The sequence below is a fragment of the Pezoporus flaviventris genome, unplaced genomic scaffold (genome assembly GCF_033815535.1).
Source record: "Pezoporus flaviventris isolate CSIRO_AGI_PZ_B2104156 unplaced genomic scaffold, CSIRO_AGI_Pfla_v1 ptg000050l, whole genome shotgun sequence".
NCBI classification, from domain to species: Eukaryota; Metazoa; Chordata; class Aves; order Psittaciformes; family Psittacidae; genus Pezoporus; species Pezoporus flaviventris.
In genome coordinates, this window is record NW_026892598.1 from 1,099,444 (window position 1) to 1,123,216 (window position 23,773).

The window sequence follows — 23,773 nt, forward strand, 5'->3', positions numbered from 1 at the left end:
ACTGCCCTCAGTTTATATACTGGGCATGACGTGCTGTGGTATGGAATACCCCTTCGGCTAGTTTAGGTCAGGTGTCCTGTCTCTGCTTCCTCCCGGCCAATATCATGGACTGGATGAACTCAGCAGCTTTCTAGGGACTGGTCCATGATCTCTCTATTTGTGTGTGTGTGGGGGGGGTGTATATATATATATATATATATACACAGTTTCATACACAGTATGCTAGAGATTGGAAGGAACCTCAAAAGATCATCTAGTCCAATCCCCCTGCTGGAGCAGGAACACCTAGATAATGTTACACAGGAATGTGCCCAGGCAAGTTTTGAATGTCTCCAGGGAAGGAGACTCCACAACCTCCCTGGGCAGCCTGTTCCATATATGTATATATATATATGAGACAAGAGTGATGGTATATTGAAAAAAATTGAGATCTGAGCATGACATGAATGGTATGGAATAAGGGGTGGAAACTGTCCTGGGTTCAGCTGTAGCGGCCATTTTTCTCCTTCATAGTAGCTAGTGTAGTGCTGTGGTTTTGACTTCCAGCCTAGGAACAATGCTGATAACACCAACGTTTTTAGTTGTTGCTAAGTAATGTTTACTCCGACCAAGGCCTTTTTTGAGTCTCATGCACTGCCATGCAGGAGGGGAAGCTGGGGGGAAGCAGAGATAGGACACCTAACCCAGACTACCAAAGAGGTATTCCATACCACAGCACGTCATGCCCAGTATATAAACTGAGGGCAGTTACTTGGAAGGGCTAGATCGCTGCTGGGGTTGGGTATTGGTCTGCGGGTGGTGAGCAGTTGTATTCTCTTCTCTTGTTATTCCCCTTATAATTATTATTATTACTGGTGGTAGCAGCAGTGGTTTTGTGTTATACCTTAGTTACTGGACTGTTCTTATCTCAACCTGTGGGAGTTACGTTCTTTGCATTCTCCTCCCCATCCCTCTGGGAGCGGGGTGAGGAAGAAAGGGGAGGAGCGAGCGAGCGGCTGTGTGGTTCTGAATTACCATCTGGGCTTAAACTACCACAAACTGGCAGCTAAACAAAAGTACACTTCTGTCATTATGGCTTTAGAAGAAGCACATATTTTCTGAAGAAGAAAATACAGAATGAGCTGCCTTGTCTACAGAACTGCTGCTTTCATACTGCAAGTTCTTCACTGGACAGTGGGGAAGGATCTGACACATGTCTTCCATCCTACTATAGTAGTTACACTACCCTGAAAGACAAGAAGTTTCCAGGAAAAAAAATCTTGTGAAATTTTTGGTGCTATAGGCCAGTACTCAGAGGAAAAAAAATCAAATTCACTTCCATTGCCTTTGTTTTCTAAATTATAGAATAATTTTCAAACAGATGTCTAACATTACATGGCACATCCATATTTTAAAGATGTTGTCAATCATCAATTACCTTAGTGAACGAATAGGCTTTAATACTGATTCTACTTAAACCAGATTCATCTTTCTTCTGTTAGAATTCCTCTGTAGATTTCTTATCAAGGTACTTCAATTCTGCTATTATTACTGGAAGAACAACTTAAATTATACAAACGTGTATTCTTTATATAAAAACTCCTGTTATTTGAACTTTTCTGCAATACTATTGTAGGCATAATGGCAGCAAGTTTTCAAACCCAGAGACATACTTTCTTTTCATTAGTTTCAATAGTATTTAGACAACTATCACCAGTTAAATCAGCCTCCTCAGTATCTTTAGACAGTGACTTTACCATGATATCACAGAGAGGGTTTAATGCAGATACAAACTGATTACACAGTACTGGATAACTGGGACAAAAAGAAATCAATGCAGGTGTCAGAAAAGTAATCTTGAGTTTGTAGCAGCGTAACAAAAGCAAGTAACAGATCTATGACACCTGCCTTCAGCTAAGACATTGCTAGTACTTCCTAAGACAGGATAAATACTTTTCCAGTTTAGTTTTGCTGAAGATACTGTTCATTTGTACCATTTCATTGGTCCATTTATTGATGGTCAAAGAAGCATTCATACTTGACAAAACCTTAAAGCTTTCAGAAAACATGAATTAAAGAAACAAAAGATGGATGCAGGAGAACCAAATCAAAGCACATAGGCATGACATTGTTTCTAAGTGAGGCCTTGGAAAACATGTGGTCATTACAAAGGTTTGGTGGGATCTTTTTGTTTTTAACATCACAAGACAGCAGTTGAACAAATAAACCATTTCCCATGTTCTGCCTGATTCTAGTCATTTGTGGCGCTGAATGGCTTTCCTTTTCCTCCGCTTGAAAAAACAGCAGCACCTGCAGATGTGACATGAATTACATATGACATAAAAAGAAATCACAAAACTAAACTGTTTATTTGTTTCAGTTGAAGTATGTGGTTCAGGTATAGCCAGCAGAAGGAACACATTAAGCTCTATTGTATGAGATTGATTTATTACTGAAAGACACTGAAGTGTAAATATTTTTTGACACATTTCACCTTTACTTGAAAAAAGTATCGCATAAAAAAAGCTATAATAGAAATTAAGTTTAGACAATTGTGTGAGGGTATCAAAAGCATGAGCATTATAGTCTGACTTAAAATTTTGAGAATTAGGAATCTTCTATTACCTCAGTACTCTTTCACATTAACTGGTAATACACCAAACTGAAGCCTGAGCTTCAGGTTGTATCACCTGAACCACAGTTCTAACCAAGTGCACTTCTAACACTACTGTTGCTAATACAAGAAAACAATTTCACCTTCCTTTATCAGCCAAAACTTGGGAAAACTTTCCTGAAGGTTATTCCCCAACATAACTTAAAAGAAAATGTTCATAACAATATAATTAATGTTCTGACTCGGTGCTGGGATGATGCTACTGCAGTGAAAAATAGCACCTTTAAGTATATTGAGATATACTGACATTATTTCTACTGCTTTATTGCATACCACATGAATGAAACTAAAATTGGCAAACTGCAAATTTCACTTAGTAAATAGAGGCAATCTGAAAGTAACTGAAAAAACAAAACAGAAGAAAACAAACTCACACCACTATAAAAGGAAAAAGAATTAGCTGGAGTTAGATAATACAGAGGATGATTGCAGAAGTCCAGAAAGTGTTTTTGAAAACAAAGAGGAAAACAATAAATGCACAAAGAAAACTATTTCATTTACATGTAATTTTAGCCTTACAGAATCACAGAATGGATTGAGCTGAAAGGGACCTTAAAGATTATGTAGTTCCAACCCCTCTGCCATGGGCAGGGATGCTGACTTACAGTCACCAGTCAGCACAGTTCCCACAGGAAAATACCTAAGCCTTTGGAGCAATATAACAGGGAATGAGACCTTAACTATTTCCCTTATTGCAGTGATTTGAACAAATACACTGCTTTAGACCAGACAGATTTTTGCTATTTTTAATCTGCTATGAAATAATTTAGAAGTTACTGTGCAGCAACGGCCTCACAATTAGCTGGCCAGCTACACATCACTCGGTCATAGAATCATAGAATGGTTAAGGTTGGAAAGGATCTTAAGATCATCTAGTTTCAACCCGCCTGCCACGTGCAGGGTTGCCTCACACTAGACCATGCTGCCCAAGACTCCATACAACATGGCCTTGAACACTGCCAGGGATAGAGTTCCTTGGGCAACCAGTTCCACTGCCTCACAAACTTCACAGTAAAGAACTTCCTCCTTATATCTAACCTGAACTTCGCCTATTTAACTTTGAACCCACACACCTGTGTTCTGTTGCTACAGTCCCTGATGAAGAGTCCCTCTTCAGCACCCTTTTAAGCCCCTTTCAGATACTGGAAGGCTGCTCTTGAGTTCTCCAAGCAGCCTTCTCTTCTCCAAGCTGAACAGCCCTGAACTTCTCAGCCTGTTCTCATGCGGGAGCTGCTCCAGACCCCTGATCATCCTCATGGCCCTCCTCTAGACTTACTCCCAACAGCTCCATGTCTTTCTTATGCTGAGGACACCAGAACTGCATGCAGTACTCCAAGTGGGGTCTCACAAGAGTAGGGCAGAGGGGCAGGATTGCCTCCTTTGACCTGCTGGTCACACTCCTTTTGGTGCAGCCCAGGATACGGTTGACTTTCTGGGCTGAGAGCACACACTGAAGTTGGCTTGTGTTCAGTTTATCATCTACCAACACCCCCACGTCCTCTGCAGGGCTGCTCTGAATCTCTCCTCTGACCAACCTATGGCTGTGCCTGGGATTGCCGTGACTCAGGTGAAGAACCTCTCACTTGGTTTGGCTGAACTTCATGAGGTTGCCACTGGCCCACCTCTCAAGCGTGTCAAAGTCCCTCTTGATCCCATCCCTTCCCTCCAGCATATCAACCGTGCCACACACCTTGGTGTCATCAGGAAACTTGCTGAGGCTGCATCAATCACACTGTCCATGTCACCAACAAAGGTGTTGAACAAGATCAGTCCCAACACTGACCCCTGATGAGCACCACACTCTCCGGTTGGACATTGAGCCGTTGACCACAACTCTTTGTGTGCGGCCATCCAGCCAGTTCTTTATCCACCAAGTGGTTCATCTATCAAATTGATGTCTCTCCAGTTTAGAGAGAAGGATGTCATGTGGGACAGTGTCAAATGTTTTGCACAAGTCCAGGTAGATAGTGTCAACTGCTCTGCCCTTGTCCATCATTTCTGTAGTCCCATCATAGTAAGGCCACCAAATTGATCAGATAAGATTTGCCCTCTGTGAAGCCATGTTGGCTATTATCAACCACTTCATTGTTTTTCATGTGCCCTACTTAGCATGCTTTCCAGGAGAATTGGATCCAAGATTTTGCCAAGTAAAGAGGTAAGACTGACTGGTTTGTGGTTTCATGAGTCTTCCATTTTCTCCTTCTTGAAAATGGAGTTATTTTTCCCATTTTCTAGTCATCAGGAATTTCACTGACTGCCATGATTTTGCAAATATGATGGACAGTGATTTAGCAGCTTCGTTTGCCAGCTCCTTCAGGACCCACGGATGGATTTCATCAGGTCCCATGGACTTGTGCACATTCAGGTTGCAAAGAACCTGATTCTCTCCTACCACATGCTCTTAAGTCTTTATTGTCCCAGCCCCTACAGCTGCCTTCCAATACTTGAGCGTCGTGGTCAGAGCATTTGCCAGTGAAGACTGAGGCAAAGAAATCATTGAGAAGCTCAGCTTTCTCCAAATCCAGTGTAGCCAGCTCTCCTGGTAGCTTTCAGAGAGAGCCCACATTATCTCTAGTCTGTCTTTTGTCTGTTACGTACTTATAGAAGCCTTTCCTGTTATCTTTGACATCCCTTGCCAGACTTAACTCTGACTGGGCCTTAGCTTTCGTGACCTGGTCCCTAGGTTCCTGGACAATGTCCCTGTATTCTTCTCAGGCTGCTCGTCTTCCTTTCCACCTTCTATAATCTTCTTTTTAACTTCTAATTTTTCTCATCAGCTCCTTATCCAACCATGGAAGCTTCATGGCCTTCTTGCCCCATTTACTTCTTCTTATGCAACACCCAGCTCCTGACCACCACCTTTAAAAACAGAAATTCCACTTGGGAAAGTATTCACAATTTTCAATCAAAAGTGGACATGCAAGCTGTCTACCTTAGGTTGCCCATTGGAGTTCTGTAGTTTGGTTACCGAATTCTCACTTGCAGGCGCTATACACTCAAGTTTGTTAAATCATGAATAACCTACCTATGAGTCCTTAAGTTCACCAGGCATTTTATGTTGCTAAAATTCAAAAGTAATCCTGTTGATTTAGTTTGGAATATGGCAAATGGGGAAAGCATTTGAAAATGAGGGACAATAAGGGTCTGAAAATAAAGTTCTACGAGGGATGAGAACAACATCCAAAGTAAGGGGACACAGAAGTTACCTTCTCAAAATCTCCAAGGCACCCTGTTGCTCAGTCACTGAAAAAGTAGCAGTGGACAGAAGCAGACCAGAGCTGCTCCGAGAATTACATAACTTTCAGTAGGAAAAAAACTTTCAGTAGGGAAAAAAAAAAATTGGTTATTGGTGGAAAGAAAGCCCAAAATTAAAATTCAGTAAGGGGAAACTACATAGATACATATTTTTTTTTACAGCTAGCAGAAATACACCATATTAACTTTAAAGTACTTCTAAGACAGTCATAACTGTTTTTCAAGACCACCAATTGCAACTGAAATATCACCCTACTAAGCCTTTTTCCTAGCTTCTATCTACAGACACTATCACTTAAGCTTTGAATTTATATGCACATGCATGGAGTCCAAATTAGTTTAATCCACCTTTCAACCCAATCTTTTCCAAAGTATTTTGTGTATGTATACATAACAAACATTAATATATATATATATATATATATATATACACATATATATATACATAAAAAAAGGAAGTACAGTACCCCCTCCCTTTCAATGTGAGTTATCCTGTGATCTTGTAAAGAGGAAATCCTGCCTTGGACTGTGATGCTAAATCCATTTTCTACCTATTTCAGATTAGCAAGCCTTAAAGAAAGCTTACAGAAAATTTTTGTCTTGATTCATAATTTTACTATATACAGAACACAGGTTACAAATAACTGCAGGGAGATGTAAGTGTGCAGACAGTTAATTTATATTCTAGAAAAACAATCCAGAATTTTAACTCTTCTCTGTTTAACTGTATTTTGCTTATATGGAACATGTCTCAAAGAATAGCAGATCACGCTTTTTAAATGTTCAGGACTGAGTGGATCTGCTGGGTAATTTAAGGACATTTTAGGTTTTCTTGCTTTCCTACCCAGAAAACTTTGATCCACCCCTGCTGCAAATCTGATACTCTCCCTTATTATTCTCCATAGCCAGTTTAGTTTGCTACTTCTCTGTCAACCAGAGAAGAAGGGCATCATGCAATGGAGAATTCAAGAGATCTATCTTTAAACAACATAAAGCACTGTTTTTTTTTATCTCCTGGTCTTCTGGTGTTTGCATAATACTATACTTTCTGTTAAGAGTTGTATCACCTTATTGGTTAGTTGTTTTTTTTGTGGGTTGGGTTTTTTTGTTTTGGTTTTGTGGTTTCTTGCTTGTTTTTTTTTTCACTTGTTTATGTGGTTTGTTTGGTTGGTTTTGTGTAACAACTACTCAACTGTACTCTAGTTCAGGGAATTTCACTAAATGCTGAAGACTGTATTTGGTGTGAGAAAATAAATCCCTTCTTAATATATATTATAGCTAAAAATTGTTAAAAGAATGCAAATTCCATAGAGCACTGCAAACCACACGACTGGCTTGGAAACTTACTGAAATGTGAAAACCTAGAAATGCTAGACCTGTCAAACCATCCAAGGCCAAATAAATGTCACTTTAAAATATATACACATTAACACAGGAGTAAGACAGATCAGACTACAGTGCCTGGTAATAAATTTTATGGAAGAGACGTAACCCTCATACTAGAGATCCATATGCATAATCTCTTGAAGAATATAATTTATAATAGAAACGCAGACATGTTCCCAAAAATAGTGTCACTAGAAGGAGTGTCATTATCACTTTCAACACTCATTACACTGCTTGAAACCATACTTAAGACTACAGATAGAGGCATTATTAATGAGTATTAAAGCACAAATTTATCATATTATTCAATATGCATTCCAAATGCATAACAGATTTGATTTGAAAGTCTCTGTTTCTAGGAAATGCTCTTTTATTTCTCTTTAAACAAAGTATTTAATGACCACTCACCTCTTCCTCTATATAATATAAAACATATCAGGAAGTATAATATCAATTAATAAAACTCAAAAAACATCTTTTCTGGTAGAATCTAAAGTGACTTTTCAGATATTAGCTAAGGTAGCAATCTCAGTATTATGGTTACGAACATTTCTTGTCCTACTACATTATCATGCCTTTTTTCTGTTAAATACCCTTCCCTCTACCACTTGAGCAGACCCTTGGCACAAGAGGCTAAATCAGCTTCAGTTCTCATTTGTGTTTAGATAGCTGTGTTTTCATATTTGTCTCCTAAATGGGGCAGCAATTTAAACACCTATCAATAATCACAGAATCACAGAATCATAGAATAGTTAGCGTTGGAAAGGACCTTAAGATCATCTAGTTCCAACCCCTCTGCCACAGGTAGGGATACCTCACATTAAACCATCTCTCCCAAGGCTTCGTCCAACCTGGCCTTGAACACTGCCAGGGATGTAGCATTCACAGCCTCCCTGGGCAACCCATTCCAGTGCCTCACCACCCTAACAGGAAAGAATTTCTTCCTTATATCCAATCTAAACTTCCCCTGTTTAAGTTTTAACCCGTTACCCCTTGTCCTGTCACTACAGTCCCTAATGAAAAGTCCCTCTCCAGCATTCATATAGGTCCCCTTCAGATACTGGAAGGCTGCTATGAGGTCTCCACGCAGCCTTCTCTTCCCCAGGCTGAACAGCCCCAACTTTCTCAGCCTGCCTTCATATGGGAGGTGCTCCAGTCCCCTGATCATCCTCATGGCCCTTCTCTGGACTTGTTCCAACAGTTCCATGTCCTTTTTATGTTGAGGACACCAGAACTGCACACAATACTCCAGGTGAGGTCTCACAAGAGCAGAGTAGAGGGGCAGGATCACATCCTTTGACCTGCTGGTCACGCTCCTTTTGGTGCAGCCCAGGATACAGTTGGCTTTCTGGGTGTGAGCGCACACTGCCGGTTCATGCTCATTTTCTCATCGACCAGCACACCCAAGTCCTTCTCTGCAGGGCTGCTCTGAATCTCTTCTTTGCCCAACCTGTAGCTGTGCCTGGGATTGCTCTGACTCAGGTGTAGGACCTTGCATTTGCCATGGTTAAACTTCATAAGGTTGGCGTCAGCCCACCTCACAAGTGTGTCAAGGTCCCTCTGGATGGCATTCCTTCCCCCCAGCGTATCAACCGAACCACACAGCTTGGTGTCATCGGTAAACTTGCTGAGGGCGCATCAATCCCACTGTCCATGTCAGTGACAAAGATGTTGAACAAGACCGGTCCCAACACTGATCCCTGAGGGACACCACTCGTTACTGGTCTCCAGCTGGACATTGAGCCATTGACCACAACTCTTTGTGTGCGGCCATCCAGCCAGTTCTTTATCCACTGAGTGGTCCATCCATCAAACTGATGTCTCTCCAATTTAGAGACAAGGATGTCATGTGGGACAGTGTCGAACGCTTTGCACAAGTCCAGTTAGATGACGTCAGCTGCTCTACCCCTGTCCATCAGTTCCATAGCCCCATCATAGAAGGCCACCAAATTGGTCAGGCAGGATTTCCCCTTAGTGAAGCCATGCTGGCTGTCACCAAGCACCTTGCTGTTTTTCACATGCCTTAGCATGCCTTCCAGGAGAATCTGCTCCAAGATTTTTCCGGGCACAGAGGTGAGACTGACTGGTCTGTAATTCCCCGGGTCATCCATTTTCTCCTCCATGAAAATGGGGGTTATATTTCCCTTTTTCCAGTCATCAGGAACCTCACTGACTGCCATGATTTTGCAAGTATGACGGACAGTGATTTAGCAACTTCATTCGCCAGCTCCTTCAGGACCCGCAGATGGATTTCATCAGGTCCCATGGACTTGTGCACGTTCAGGTTTTTAAGATGGTCTCAAACCAGATCCTCTCCTACAGTGGGCACAAGGTCTTCATTCTCACAGTCCCTGCGTCTGCCTTCCAAGACTTGGGTGGTGAAGACAGAGCCTTTGCCAGAGAAGTCCGAGGCAAAGAAGCCACTGAGAACCTCAGCCTTCTTCAATTCCTGTGTAGCTAGTTCTCCTGGTAGCTTCCTGAGGGGGCCTACGTTGTCTCTAGTTTTTTGTTTGCTACGTACCTGTAGAATCCCTTCCTGTTATCCTTAACATCCGTAGCCAAGTTTAATGCTAACTGGGCCTTAGCTTTCCTAACCTGGTCCCTAGCTTCCCAGACAACATCCCTGTACTCTTCCCAGGCTGCCTGCCCTTGCTTTCACCTTTTATAAGCCCCTTTTTTCATTTGAATTTTCCTCAGCAGCTCCTTATCCATCCAAGGAGGTCTCCTGGCCCTTCTGCTGCACTTCATTCTAGTTGAGATGCATCACTCCTGAGGTTGTAGCAGATAATCCTTGAATATCAACCAAGAGTCTTGGGCCCCCTGCCCTCTAGGGCTATATCCCATGGAACCTTCCTAAGCAGGTTCCTGAAGAGGCCAAAGCCTGCTCTTTTGAAGTCCAGGGCAGTGAGCTTGCTGCACGCTCTTCTCACTGTCCTGAGGATCTCGAATTCGACCATCTCATGATCGCTGCATCCAAGGCTGCCCTGGAGCGTCACATTTCCAACGAGCCCTTCCCTGTTGGTGAGCACGAGGTCAAGCATGGCACCTCTCCTTGTCGGCCCCTCTATTAATTACAGAAGGAAGTTGTCTTCCACACAATCGAGGAACCTCCTGGATTACTTGTGCCAGGCCGTACTGTTGTTCCAACAGATGTCAGGGTGGTTGAAGTCCCCCATGAGAACAAGAGCCTGTGAGCGTGAGGCTTTTCCTATCTCTCTGTAGAGTGCTTCATCCGCAGGTTCTCCTTGATCAGGCAGTCTGTAACAGATCCCCACAGTAATGTCTCCCATAGCTGTTCTCCCTTTAACCCTGACCCAAAAACTCTCTGTTAACGGATCACCTGTCCCCAGACAGAGTTCCATACACTCCAGCCTATCCCTAACATAAAGGGCAACTCCCCCTCCCCGCCTGCCAGGCCTGTCTTTTCTAAAGAGCCTGTAATCTTCCATTCCAACACTCCAGTCACAGGAGCCATCCCGCCATGTTTCTGCGATGCCTATTATACCATACCCCCGTAGATGTGCACACATCTCTGATTCTTCTTGTTTGTTCCCCATGCTATGGGCATTTGTATAGAGGCATCTGAGCCGAGCTCCAAATGAAGCCTGAAGGCTGGAGTGGCTGGAATATCTCTGCATTGCTCCAAGCATTTATTATAGGTGCCGGCAACTCACTGGGTTTGTTGTGATGGAATGATGCCCCCCTCCCCCAACACATCTAGTTTAGAGCCTCCTTGACCAGTCTGGCAAGCCTCCTACCAAAACTGCTCTTCCCCCCTGTAGATATGGCCTACAAACTTGGATCCCATGTCCAAGATGCCCAAACTTTAATCTTTCAGTAAAGTGAGAAAAAGAATGCAAAATGCAAAAAGGACAGATCAAACCATCTTTTCCTGTTTGACCATTTCTGTCATCCCATGGGAGGGCCTTTTGTTTATCCAAATCACACATGCTTCATAGAAGCAACTGGGCTGATGGCTAGCAAAGAGTTAAGGAAGAAGGCTAACTGATCAGTGATAACTGGAAGACCATCTGTTCAGTATCAGTATCAGTTCAGAACAGTGATCAGGTTAGTCTTTTCCCTATTTTACAACTCTAGTTGTTACACTCAGTAGTAACTGAAATAGGGATGAAAGCTACTTTTGACAAAAACAACACAAAAAAAAAAACCCCACCCAAAAAACAAACACACACACACAAAAAAACTCCCACAGCCCACTGAAAAACCCAATGCCCAACCCCCACTGTTAAGTCATGCTTGCTACTTATACACAGCAACAGCAAAGATGCATGAAGCATAAGATTTAGAATATATGCTGCATGTGAGTGCTTAAATACACATCAAACAATGGAAGTGTTGGGTGAATGTCCCAAAACGATAAAATGCTTACTGAAAAAAAATCCTTATCCTTTCTGATTTACAGCATCCCACTGAAATTGTAACATAAGATCTAATATTCAGCTAAACAATATTTGTTTTCATAGTTAAAAGTCACACAACAGGGCACCATTTCTTCAGACTTTTAAATGAAGACATAGCCACGCTAAGCTTCTAAAACTATGAAAACATCTAGAGCAAAGAATGAAATGTTTCTAAAAAATATCCATGCTCGTCTCCTCTAATTATGAGGAAATGTTACAAATCAGGTATCAGCTAGAGATGGTAGTTTTGTTAATATTTTCAGATGGAGAAAAGATTATGGAAGAGGCACAAAGTGAGAGGCTTTTGATACAACAGCTTCTTAAAACAGAAATGTCTATATCACAGACATAAAAAATACTAATACTTGAATTTCCTCATAATCTTCAGCAGCGTAAGATCTACAAATAGATGTTAAAATGTCTCACAATACTTTTTGATATCAAGCTTCTAACTATAATATTAAAATGTAAAATTACTTAAACCTTCTAAAGTACTATTACTGATAAAAAGATGCATACCTATACACTGATGTCTGACAGCAATGCTGGGTGTGTGTATTTCTTTAATTACTGCCAAAATATAAAAACTAATCTAACCACACAAAAACTAAACCAAAATAGTGAATGAGGAAATTGCAGTTTACATAGACACCACTGGAAAATTCATCTGTGTGTTTCATATTGAAAAAGATTAAAGAGTAGGATACTGAAACTAGGTATTTGTCTGTAACAAAACCTGTAAAGACTATGCTATAAAGGATAGCATATTTGTCTATCAGTTATTCCTATCAGAGGAAATGAGCTTCTATGCTTTTAAAGCAGCTGCAGCACCTTGGCTTCTGAGAATTCTCTTACTTTCTGTGGATAACTAAGTATAAATTTAAATTGTGGTAAGCAGTACTCAAAACTTTAGAAATTCAATCTTTTCCTGTGTGTACATAAACTGGACAAAAGGAAGGTTATCACAGCATTTATCCAAAGGGAAGGGATAGGGGATTGCTCTATGTGCAGTCCATCAACATCCTTGCTTTTTGGGGTCTTTTTTTGCTTTAAATATATATATATAATATATAAATAAGAAAAGTGAATTCCTGCCATAATAATAATAATACAGTACTCTGAAGATGGCAGGTACAGAAGTGGTCTTACCAGTGCTCACAGAAACCTAGTGCACAAGTGTGGCACAAGAGACACCTCCATTCACAGTTTTTAACTACACATGCACATAAATCTTATATACAAAAACCAGAATCTGCAGAACAATAACTTCAAGAAAAAAATTTACTTTGAGATATTTCACTTTATCTAAAACTTGGGAAAATAGCTCCTACAAAATTTATTGCTATTAATGAATCGTTACTGGGTTGATATGCTAGTGATTTATCTCTCATACTTGAGTGCCTCTATTTCATGATAAACTAGATCCATACCTTTGTAAAATCCTATTTCAAGCTATATTATAGAAAAAATCATCTTGAAAGTTATACTGCCTTTAACTATGAAGAATATTTTGCAAGTCTGACTTTAGCACTCAAACATATATGCGTAAGTTGTTCATCCCATGTTAACAGACCTTAATATTTTCCCATTTTCATTACACTGTGACTTTAAGGAAACCTGAAGTTACGTTTTAGTAATTTGCTAGCAGGTTGTCAAAGACTAATACTCTGGTAAATACTATGCTTCAGAGACAATGGGCAAATTTCAAGTATTTTCTAGCATTTGTTACTTGCTTATAAAAATGAGTTATTATCTAGATGTTAAAATACTATTTGAATGCTACAACATCTGGAAAGAATGTTTTTCACTCTAAAACAGGACAGCAAGTAGGAAAATATTCTACTACTCACTTAAGAGTATTAAATAAAGTACACTACAGACTACACAACTTAAAAGCAAGGAAGATTTGAAGCAGGCAAAACAGCTCCCGAAGGTGTAACTGTAAAAATAGTTTTTTAATAAAACTTATTATGTGATTTTCAAGTGGATTTGTTATTTTAAAGATTTCTGACATCAGCTGTAAACCAACTAACAAAAACAAAGCCCCTAGGGCTACTTTTGCCTGCATGTGCTGTAGAACTCACCACATGTTCAACACTTTCTGGCAGCTATACAGAAAGAGTGTAAGAGGAAAACAAGAGAATCAGAAGGAACACAGAGGTAGAATTTTACATCTTTCATACGTAATTTGATAGTCAGAAAACTATCTTAAAATAATTATTTCAAAATTAATTGAAACATCAAAAACACATGCACTTCTCTAGTGTAGAGATGTGTTACTGAGGGCTTAGCCTAAAAAGCACAAGTCAGAAAAAATCTATTATTTAAGTATTTAAAGCCAAAATTGAGTATAGCACTATAGTTTTGCCACCCACCAGTGGTATTTTTTAAATATCTTTTAATTACTATACAATAAAAATTTTGATTCAGCTGAGCACACAAGATCCTAAGAAAATAAAAAGATGGACATACTTAGTTTCATCCAGTACTTCTACTTCTGCAGGAGCTGTGATGGGTGCATTTGAACGGCCTGCAGTTGGGTCATCTGTGTTCAGTTCTCCATTTGTTGAGCTTACTACCTGAAATCACAAGAAATACTTGAAATTATGCTAATGCCATAGATACATCTTCAAAAAAATGGTCATTTTTGTTTATTCCATAATTCTTTTTATTCCAGTAACAGTATCTTTTCCACGTTCTATTCCTGCATCCCTGCACTCCTTTCATTCTTCTTTCGTATCTACCAGCGGAACTGACAACTACATGGCAGACTCAAAGAGAAAGAACTAAGCAAAGCAATTCTGTTATCAGGTTTGCTCATCTCCCTCATGTCTCTTCAGAGCCTTAAGGGAAGGTGCAAGCCTCTTTCCTGGTATCAGTTCAGTCAGTCTTGTCTTACCCTATCTCTGCTTCTTTAGTGCATTTAAGGTTCTTAGTTTTCTGTGTGGCCCTTTTCAGCTGTACTTCAAAGAGTACTCACCAAAGGAAGGGAAATTTAAGACATTTTCTAGACCTAAGAGTGTTGGTGGTGTTTGTTTTTCACTATCTGAGCACGAGCACATTTACTGCCATAAAAAAAAAAAAAAAAATTTAGATTCATCTTAATTCCCATTCATTTATTCTCAAATTCCTTTGTAAATTCTTGAGCCATCAGGACAGCTCTGATTCTCTGGGAATGTTTGTTTTGACTTTAAATGTAACCCAGCATTCTCTCTCAGCTTTTCTGCATGAAGCTATTCTAGTGGCATCTTGCATATTCATCTCACAGGATCTGCCAGGAAGATGGTTAAGTAGATACAGACAAGTGTAAATCTGGTCAGGGGAGTTGACAGTGCTAACTGACTCATTAGAGTACCAAGAAGTCTACTAGGTACAAAGTATCAGCAAAATTACTGGCCAAGGAACATTACACAAAAATATTGTTCTGGTGAATATAAAAGCCTTCAGAAAACATCTGGAAGACATTATCAGAGATTAAGGTAGAAGAAAGCAAAGAGAAGGAAAGTCATCATCATCATAATGTTGCTATTCCCCTCACCCTTCCAAGCTCTCCTCCTAATGTGGGAGTTATGCCTTATCTATTTATAACCTGAGCTAACAGAGCCTTGCATATTGAGGTTTGCTTTGTGGTTCCTATTGCAACCAAGTACAGAGCTTCAAAAGATTGCTGAACCTAAGCCATTTTTCATGCCACATGTCTACAACAGGCTGAGTTTTCTTCTTTTTCAAGTTTCACTAGAATAGGAAACACTGCCAAAACCCCCATGCAGCCCAGTGATATAGCAAAAGGAAATGTGAGATTCCAAGACTAGTTATTTGAATCCTGGACAATATAACTGAAGAATTCTGGGAGATTGGACTTTATTTCTATGATGCCAGGGAAGTCAGTAGAGTTTCAATATGGTGGTTTAAGCTTAATTTCATATCACTGGGGATGGCAGAAGCACTAAACATTCAGTGTCAGGTAGGAATTCTACTTTAGCAAATTATTGTGGGAGAAGTCTTTCTTTTCAAGGCACTTGCCCTAAGGTGTTTTCTTATTAATTTGACTGTTTCCTCTAAGAATATTTGATACAAACTTTGTATAAATGAATCAGTGAGCAGAAGACTGCCCTGCCTTCCCCTGGTTTGTCTCTGTCAAGGAGACAGAGATCAAGGAGTCTTCTGTCCTTCCCATATACAAACACCTGACACATCCACCAAATACACAACCAAATACAATCAAGTATAACTGCCTATTGTATGGCTTAGTTTAGATAAAAGGAAATGACATTCATCCTTCTGGAAAGAGATGAGACCTCTGAAAGTGTAAACAAACCAAAGGGTATTATTTACTGGTAGTCCAAAAACCAGCATCAGTCAAGCTTCTCCAGAATCACAAATGGCCTGAGTTTCAATCTAGTCTACTACTGCTGAAAAGAACTATAAGAATGGTCTCAGTAAGATGCAGAACCAAAAATTAATACACCTGCAACAGAGCAAAATATTTACATTTTTTTAAAAAACAATAAAGATTCATTCAAAAGCACAACAAGAGGCAGGCAGCACTGCTTTAGTTCCTGTAGCAGTAACATTATTCAACTGTATGATCTTACAACTGAAAATTCTGTAATTTGATAAAATAACCTACAATGCCAGAAGTTAATTCCCTGTGACATCAGTAAACTATTTTGCAATTTGACCAAAAAGTGCATTTGGTAATAGACTGATAATGCACGGTAAACGAAGCAGTGAGAACACTTGTACACACCTGAACTTGGTGCACACAGGTTTAAATTAGACCAACCATTACACTTCTCTCTCTCTAACTACATGCCATTCATCTCAAAACTTATCATGACACAGGTGGAAAGATATGGGAATGTAACAAAACTGAATCAGAGTAAGTCACCTGGAAGAGTGTTTGCACTGAAGGTATGGTACACCAAATTCTGTAGCCAGGATGTACCATAAACAAGGTACAAACAAAATGCATCATAGTGGATCTACATTAAAAGCTGTAACTTTGGAAAAGAAGAGAGAAGACCCAATACACAAAACTAATACTGCTTAAACAGAAACTTTTAATTTCATTTCTCTACTTATGACTTGAGTTGGACTGGATTTTCTCAGCAGCCTAATAAAAGATGGGAGGCATAATTAATCTCTTTAATAGATTCGTATACAGTTGTCGAGAAAAATGCGGATATTGAAGCTACATTTCTGCACCTAAAAATTTTGTTGACTAAAACTACATGAACATTTTTCAATGAAAAGTCACCAAATTTCACATAATTCAGTTTCTGAAGACTAATATTTCAAACTAAGTTTCAAATTAGAAGTGCTGCAATGCTGAAGATTAACTCAAGGTACCCAATTATATATAAATGGAAGATTAATCACTAAACTGAAAAATATGAAACAACTTTAAGCACTTTGATAACAGATCTTATAATGGTTTAAATTTAGTTTCTTCAAATTTAATCAGTTCTTTAAAACTTTAATTTGAAAAGCACACACATGAAGAAGCACATGCATCATCTTTCTTGCTATCCTTTAGGCATATGGCAAACAGAATACTAGCCCTGCTACCTAATAAGAAGACATATCAATTGCTGGAAAGGGTAGTTTCTTAAATATATGGTCCTTCAGAAGCCTGACAAGGGCCGCTTAAAAGACAACAGAGGCAAGCCTGAATACCAGTTCTCAAGATAGTAACAGTAAATCTAGCTAGTCCCATGTTTTGTTTTGGATTAGTATGTAAACTAATCTTTTATTTGCTATGCTGAAAAATAACTCCAAAAGTCTCTCATAAACCAAAATTTTGCTGGTTTTCATGCTTAAAATTACAATAAAAAATTGCAGTACTTTGAAAAAGACATAGATATAATCCTTTTTTTCATTACCCATCTCAGTCACTGAATTATCTACTCTTCAAATAATAAAGCTGGCCTTCAAGCCCAAGCAATTCTTTAGTGATACTACAGAATGCTGCATTTTACCTTCAAAAAGTTTCCAATTAAGACAAAAAAGAATAATAAAAAATAAAAAAATAGTTACACTAGAATTAACTTTTTTTAATTCACAAAAGCTTAGGGAAATTGATTTGTTTCATCTAATTCACAGCTATCTTGACTTCTTTAAGGAGAGATGTCTTGCAATTTGTATCAAATATCTAACCTTTCAAGCAGTTCCTAAGAACCTTTCAAGCCATGTGGAACTCTTTAACCTGATCTTTTAATTTAACCTCCTTTTAAAGAATTTCCAAATGGGAAAACAGAAAGAATAAGAGAAAGGAGACCAGCTAGCCAGTCATGAAAAAAAAAAAAAAAAAGAGAACAGATTAGTACAGTCATTATGAGTGCATAAGCAGTTTGCAGTTCATGCAGAGAAGGAAACAGTTTGGTGTTGTGCAACTGACATTTTTGGGAACTGAGCCAAGTTTACAAGAAGACAGACACAGGAAGTAGCTGAATAAACTCTGGTAGGTACAAACTACTTTCATTAATAAGGCTACACCAACCAGAAAAACGGGCTGGCATACTACACACATACCAACATTCAGTTCACTTCAATTTAAAATGTCACAGTGAAGAATCATAGAATGGTTTGAGTTAGAAGGGACCTTAAAGATCATCTAGTTCACACCTTGCTGCTACAGGCAGGGACACCTTCCACTAGACTACGTTACTCCAAGCCCCGTCCAACCTGGCCTTGAACACTTCCAGGGATGGGACAGCACAGCTTCCTTGGGCAAGCTGTTGCAGTGACTCACTACCCTTATAGTTCTGAAGAATTTCTTCCTTATATCTTATCTAAATCTCCACTCTTTCAGTTTAAAATCATTCCCCCTTGTCCTGTCCCTATATGCCCTTCCTTGCAAAAAGTCCCTCTCCAGGTTTCTTGTGGACCCTGTTTCGGTACTGGAAGATCTCCGTTGAACTTTCTCTTCTCCAGGATGAACAAGCCCAGCTCTCTCAGCCCACCTTCACAGCAGAGGTGCTCCAGCCCACTGACCATTTTTTGGCCCAACTCTGGACTCACTCCAACAGGTTCGTATCACTAACATACTTTAACAACCTTCTAAAAAAGGATCTTAGAGACAACACCAGCAGTGGTATTGCAAATGACTAGTAGCAGAGACCTGAAAAACATTCTGTCACTTCCAAATTACCTGCCAGGTTTTTTTTTCTTCTTGCAGAAAAATGGATAATTCAATGGATCTCAAAGATGAGCACTGACTCACTAATGTTACAGAAAAAAAAAATACACTTGAATTTCATACTTTAGACTCAACCTTCCTTTGAACAATTATCTGTGGCACTTTTAGAACTTGTCTTCCTGGGGGCACTTAGGAATTCAGCTAAACTAGCCAGCTAATTGTCCGACTTAACAGCATGATTCAGTCAGAACCACTACAACAAAGGGGTATTTGACAACAGTCAAGGGCTCAAACTTCAAAACAAAATTGAAGATACTATGTGGTTTTGTAAGTGCCTTTAATGAGAAGCATGACAGCTCCACAATTAAGATGTCTTGAAAATAGACTTAATCTTCAAAGACAGACCAAGTGGCTGCACTTCTGAAAACTGCACTTTTTACATGGCAACTGCTTAGTCTCAGGTGATCTAAGGGATCTGATCTCAGAACACCCACATTCTTTGAGAATGAAAGGAGGAACATTATATTAATATAAAGGAATAGTACTGGTATTTCCTAGAAAATATTTTTCTACTCCCAAAGAGTGTTTAACATCTATTACAATGGAATAAATTCTCCTGCAACTGTTACATTCTACCTGAGAAAAAATAAAAGGCTTCTTAAGTGCTCCAACTGCCAAAAGAGCAATATGTTATAAATTTTGGAAGTTCCAGTAATTGGAATTTAACAAGTTAAATATCTATTTTTCTAACCTAAAAATTAAAAAAAATAAGCAATTTAATAATTTTGGAAGACACAATTTTGAATTTAGTTTTGATTCAATTAATACACTTCTCAAAAGATAAATTACTACTTTTAAAACTAATGTTATTGAGGGAGCAAATGCACTTCAAGTTAAATATCCAGGTAAAGTTTTAGAAAAGCTCCTTAAGGCAAGAACAGAACAATTTTTAAATTTTTCCTGATACACAGTGATTAATTATTATCTGATAATTTTCTTATATGACAGCAGTTTCTAAAGCAGCAAAGTTTAGAAACTGTAAAGTTTGAATTGGGTTTCAAAGAATTTAAAAGATACGGAATTATCACACTGATGAGACTACAGCACTGTTTTCTTTACCCCTGGATTTCTCGTTCTTTCTTCAAGCATTGTCAATTTTTATCCAAAGTAAAACTTCATGAGAAACATATGTAACTTAGGATTGTCAGAATCAACAATGCAGCAGACAAAGAAAGTATTTTTTTCCTGTCCTGGTTTCTTCTGCGATAGAGTTAATTCTGTTCCTAGTAACCAGCACAATTCTTGTTTTGTCTTCAGTCTGAGAGCAATGCCAGTAACACACTGAAGTTTCAGGTGTTGCTCAGTAGCACCTACCCTGATCAAGGACTTTTCAGTCTCATGCTCTCCCAGTGAGGAGGGGCACAAGAAGCCGGGAGGAAGCAGAGACAGGGCACCTGACCAAAACTAGCTAAAGGGGTATTCCATAACACAGCACATAATGGGATGACTTACCCAGAAGGCCCAGATTACTGCCCAGGTCAGGCTGGGTATTGATCAGTGGGTGGTGAACAATTGCATTGTGCATCACTGCTGTTTATTGTTTTTTTTTCTCCCTTTTCTGTTTTAGTTTTATAGTCCTTTCCTTGTTATTTCCCCTATCATTATTAGTATTACATTGCACTTTATTTCTATTATTAAGCTGTTCTTACCTCAACCATGGGTTTTACATTCCTTGGATTCTCCTCCCCATCCTACCCAAGAAGGGAGGAAGGCAGTGTGAGAGAGTGGCTGCACGGTACTTGGCTGCCAGGTGGTTAAACCATGACATTTCCCCAGATAACACTTTACAAAGCTAAATAGTTTTAATTTTGGAGTGAAACCCCAAAACTTCATATAGACTTCACAGCTAGCATTTTGAATTCTTCTATAAAAAACTTCTATTTCTTGAAATATTATTCCAACCATCTTACCCCTAAATATATTCAAAGAACAAGACACCAAATAATAAAATTATGAGCAAACCAGGAAAAAAAGCTCTTTAAAGATGAAAAACACTAATAACAACGAAAAAAATTGTTGGTTTCTATTCATTTTCCATTGATAAGTGTTAAGTATTGCCCTGTGAAACATTCTTCTAGTCAACTATTGTTTGAACAAAAGTAGCAGAGTTTAAGCAAAAATCACTACTCAACACTTTGAGGTTTGCTTAAAGAGCAAAAATCATAACCACAAATGGTTTGTGTTGGAAGATCATGGAGTTCCAACACCCTGCAATAGCAGGGGTGGGGGAAGGCTGGACAACACTGGATTCAGTCAACAGTGGTTTAGTTGTTAATACAACCAAAGAGCACATCAAAAGTCTAAACTTCAGTTGCTTGCCCTGATCTAAATCTATATTCCTTCAAAAAGAGAAAGCTCCGTTGGTTTAGCTGTCACTAAGAAACACATATCAGAAATTCCACATACATAAAGATACACAGTTTTCTGTACCTGATTTTATTTCAGCTAGGCAACTGTGGAGTAGGGAATAATAGGAACATTCTGAACATTACCGGAAAGAGAGCTTAATATGAAAATAGTAATCCTGTCATGCACTACAGGAAACTAGTATTACATAATGTAAGATGACTGATTAAGTCATGCAAAGAAGAAGAAAAATACCTGTACTGAGCCACCATGTCTGTCAGCTCCTAGATGAGTTCTTAAATGATGTGGATTGGCTTGCTGTGAGTCCCAAGCTGCCCTATGATCTGTTGACTGTCATTTTTCAATGCATGAGGAATATATGAAAAAAAAGAAAAAAAATCCAAAAATTAACAATTATACATGTATTATTTTTAAAAAGCACAGAAACACTAATTCCTCTATATGCTGTACATCAAGATTTTATGCATACTTATGTATGCCTACACATGCATTTTCACACAGCAGCAAAGTAGCTGAAACTAAGAAACGAAGTCCAACACAACCCTGTTATTTAGCTTAAATAAAGGGACACAGATCTAAATTCCTAATGCTTTTACCACCTTGGTCATTACCCTGGCTAAAAAAAAAAAAAAAACAACAAAAAACAACAGAAAAAAACAAAAGTGTAAACATTTTACATGCATGTTAGAACCTCAAGAGATGATATAGCATATAGGGAAGAGACAGTGATTAAAACTGAAAGAAGTATCAGTATGCTGTACCATAGCACCAAACAAGCAACCTTTCAGGACATTTTAAGGTCTAGAGATGTAGAAATACACTAATAAGGATCTACTTAAACCAAAGACAAAGAGTCAATTTTATTTTGGAGTTTTAACAAAAGCAACAATATACCACAAATCGTTAGGCAAAAGACAAAGCAATGCTGATACTTATATGAGATACTTTACCTGATTTTTAGATTGTTGCATTTTATCTCTGTGTTGATACACTTCTCTGTTTGAAGACAGTGCAGGGTCTGAATGTATTGAACTCACTGGAGTAGGCTACAAATATAAATAATACGTAGCAAAAGGTAATTCTAAGTCTTACCTAAAGTAACTGGTTTGTAATAGAAATTAATTAAAATTATCAAATTAAAGCAAAATCTTTACTAGGTATTTGCCAACACCAGTCAGAAAAAGAGGGCAAACCAAGACTTACATAATTTTAGAATTAGCAATTCTGACTACATCAGACGTTAATTCTCTGAAAGACTCTAGGCTGATTATTTTCTGCAGGTAGCCCTTACAACATTCTGGTAAAAGCCTGAAAGAAAGGCTTGAAGTGATTTTTAATGCTAAACACTGAAAAAAGATTTAGCAATAAAATACTATGATGCTTTCAGAGAATTACACAAGAAACTTGTCTAATGTCTAATTTGAACTAAACTAATGTCTAATCTGAAATTGTCGAACTTATACACAGAACTCCCTTCCCTATTTATTAAAAAGAAATAAGGAAAAATTTGAGGTGCTGCAAAATTAATCTTGTACCCACAAACACTGCATTTTCTGTAACTTTAGATGTACTGTGATGGAGACCAATATTCTACGTCATATTTGAATAAAACAATGCATATAGACAATTTCTTCATAACAAACATAAATATCTGGAGTATATATACCTCAGGCGCAGAGAAGTGGTTCCTCTACATGTTGAGAATACTGGGAGCAAGGAAGTCCCCAAGGCAGGAAAATGCATGCAATAACAACGATCACCTACAAAGTTTTAAACTCCTTTGCTTTAAACTCCTTCAACACAAAAACCAGTCTTGAGTTCCTATAACCTCATTTCGGATTGAACAGATATACTTTGATGTTAAAGAGTGTATGTTTGAAAAGAGACTCAATATGAAACATCTCAAGCTGAATAATGATGTTTGAAAATGCATCTGAAAACGGGTTTGTCATAGCAGCTGTTCACATCTATAACAGCAGCCATGAAATGCACAGTATTCTGAAACTCAAGACTAACAATGGCTCAAAACTGACCACACAAAAAAACCTCGCATATTACTAGTACCTTATACTGTACTCACCAACTGTTTGCCAATCCAGTCATATTCATAATCAAACACATAGCCTTTCCGATCAAGTAAGTCTGTGAAGAGCTTCCTTAAGTAGTCATAGTCTGGCTTTTCAAAAAAATCTAGCCTTCTTACATAACGTAGGTATGTAGCCATTTCTTCTACATAAATAAGAAATGTACATAATTGCCATACCTGTTTAAAAGGCACTCAAAAATCAAAACTTACTACTACATTTTAAAGTAACTTCTATCTCTCACCATAATATCTGAACAGTTGTTCACCACGAATCTGTGACTTACCAGAAACGTTACAGAATAGTAATAATATTCTTCAAAATAAATTGCCATATTCTAAACATATCTTACCAAGCAACCCCTACACTAATTTACCTGTCAAGATCTTCCATTCAACCTTCCAGT

The 23,773-nt window shown here is 38.6% G+C and overlaps 1 protein-coding gene across 6 annotated transcripts in view; it reads right to left on the reverse strand.

Annotated features, from left to right (window-relative positions):
• Positions 1-876: 876 nt before the first annotated feature.
• Positions 877-23,773, reverse strand: part of CSNK1G3 (casein kinase 1 gamma 3) — a 69,567-nt gene continuing 46,670 nt past the window's right edge. For 3 of the 6 annotated variants that reach the window (XM_061468666.1, XM_061468661.1, XM_061468665.1), the window contains 6 exons: positions 23,364-23,512; positions 22,234-22,329; positions 21,518-21,613; positions 14,188-14,294; positions 13,800-13,823; positions 877-2,289 (listed from right to left, as the gene is read on the reverse strand). In XM_061468666.1, the coding sequence (XP_061324650.1) occupies positions 2,235-2,289; positions 13,800-13,823; positions 14,188-14,294; positions 21,518-21,613; positions 22,234-22,329; positions 23,364-23,512 (527 nt within the window). In that variant the 3' untranslated portion in view covers positions 877-2,234. The remainder of the gene's footprint in view (positions 2,290-13,799; positions 13,824-14,187; positions 14,295-21,517; positions 21,614-22,233; positions 22,330-23,363; positions 23,513-23,773) is intronic. The other 3 variants (XM_061468663.1, XM_061468662.1, XM_061468664.1) reach the window with 3 other exon arrangements.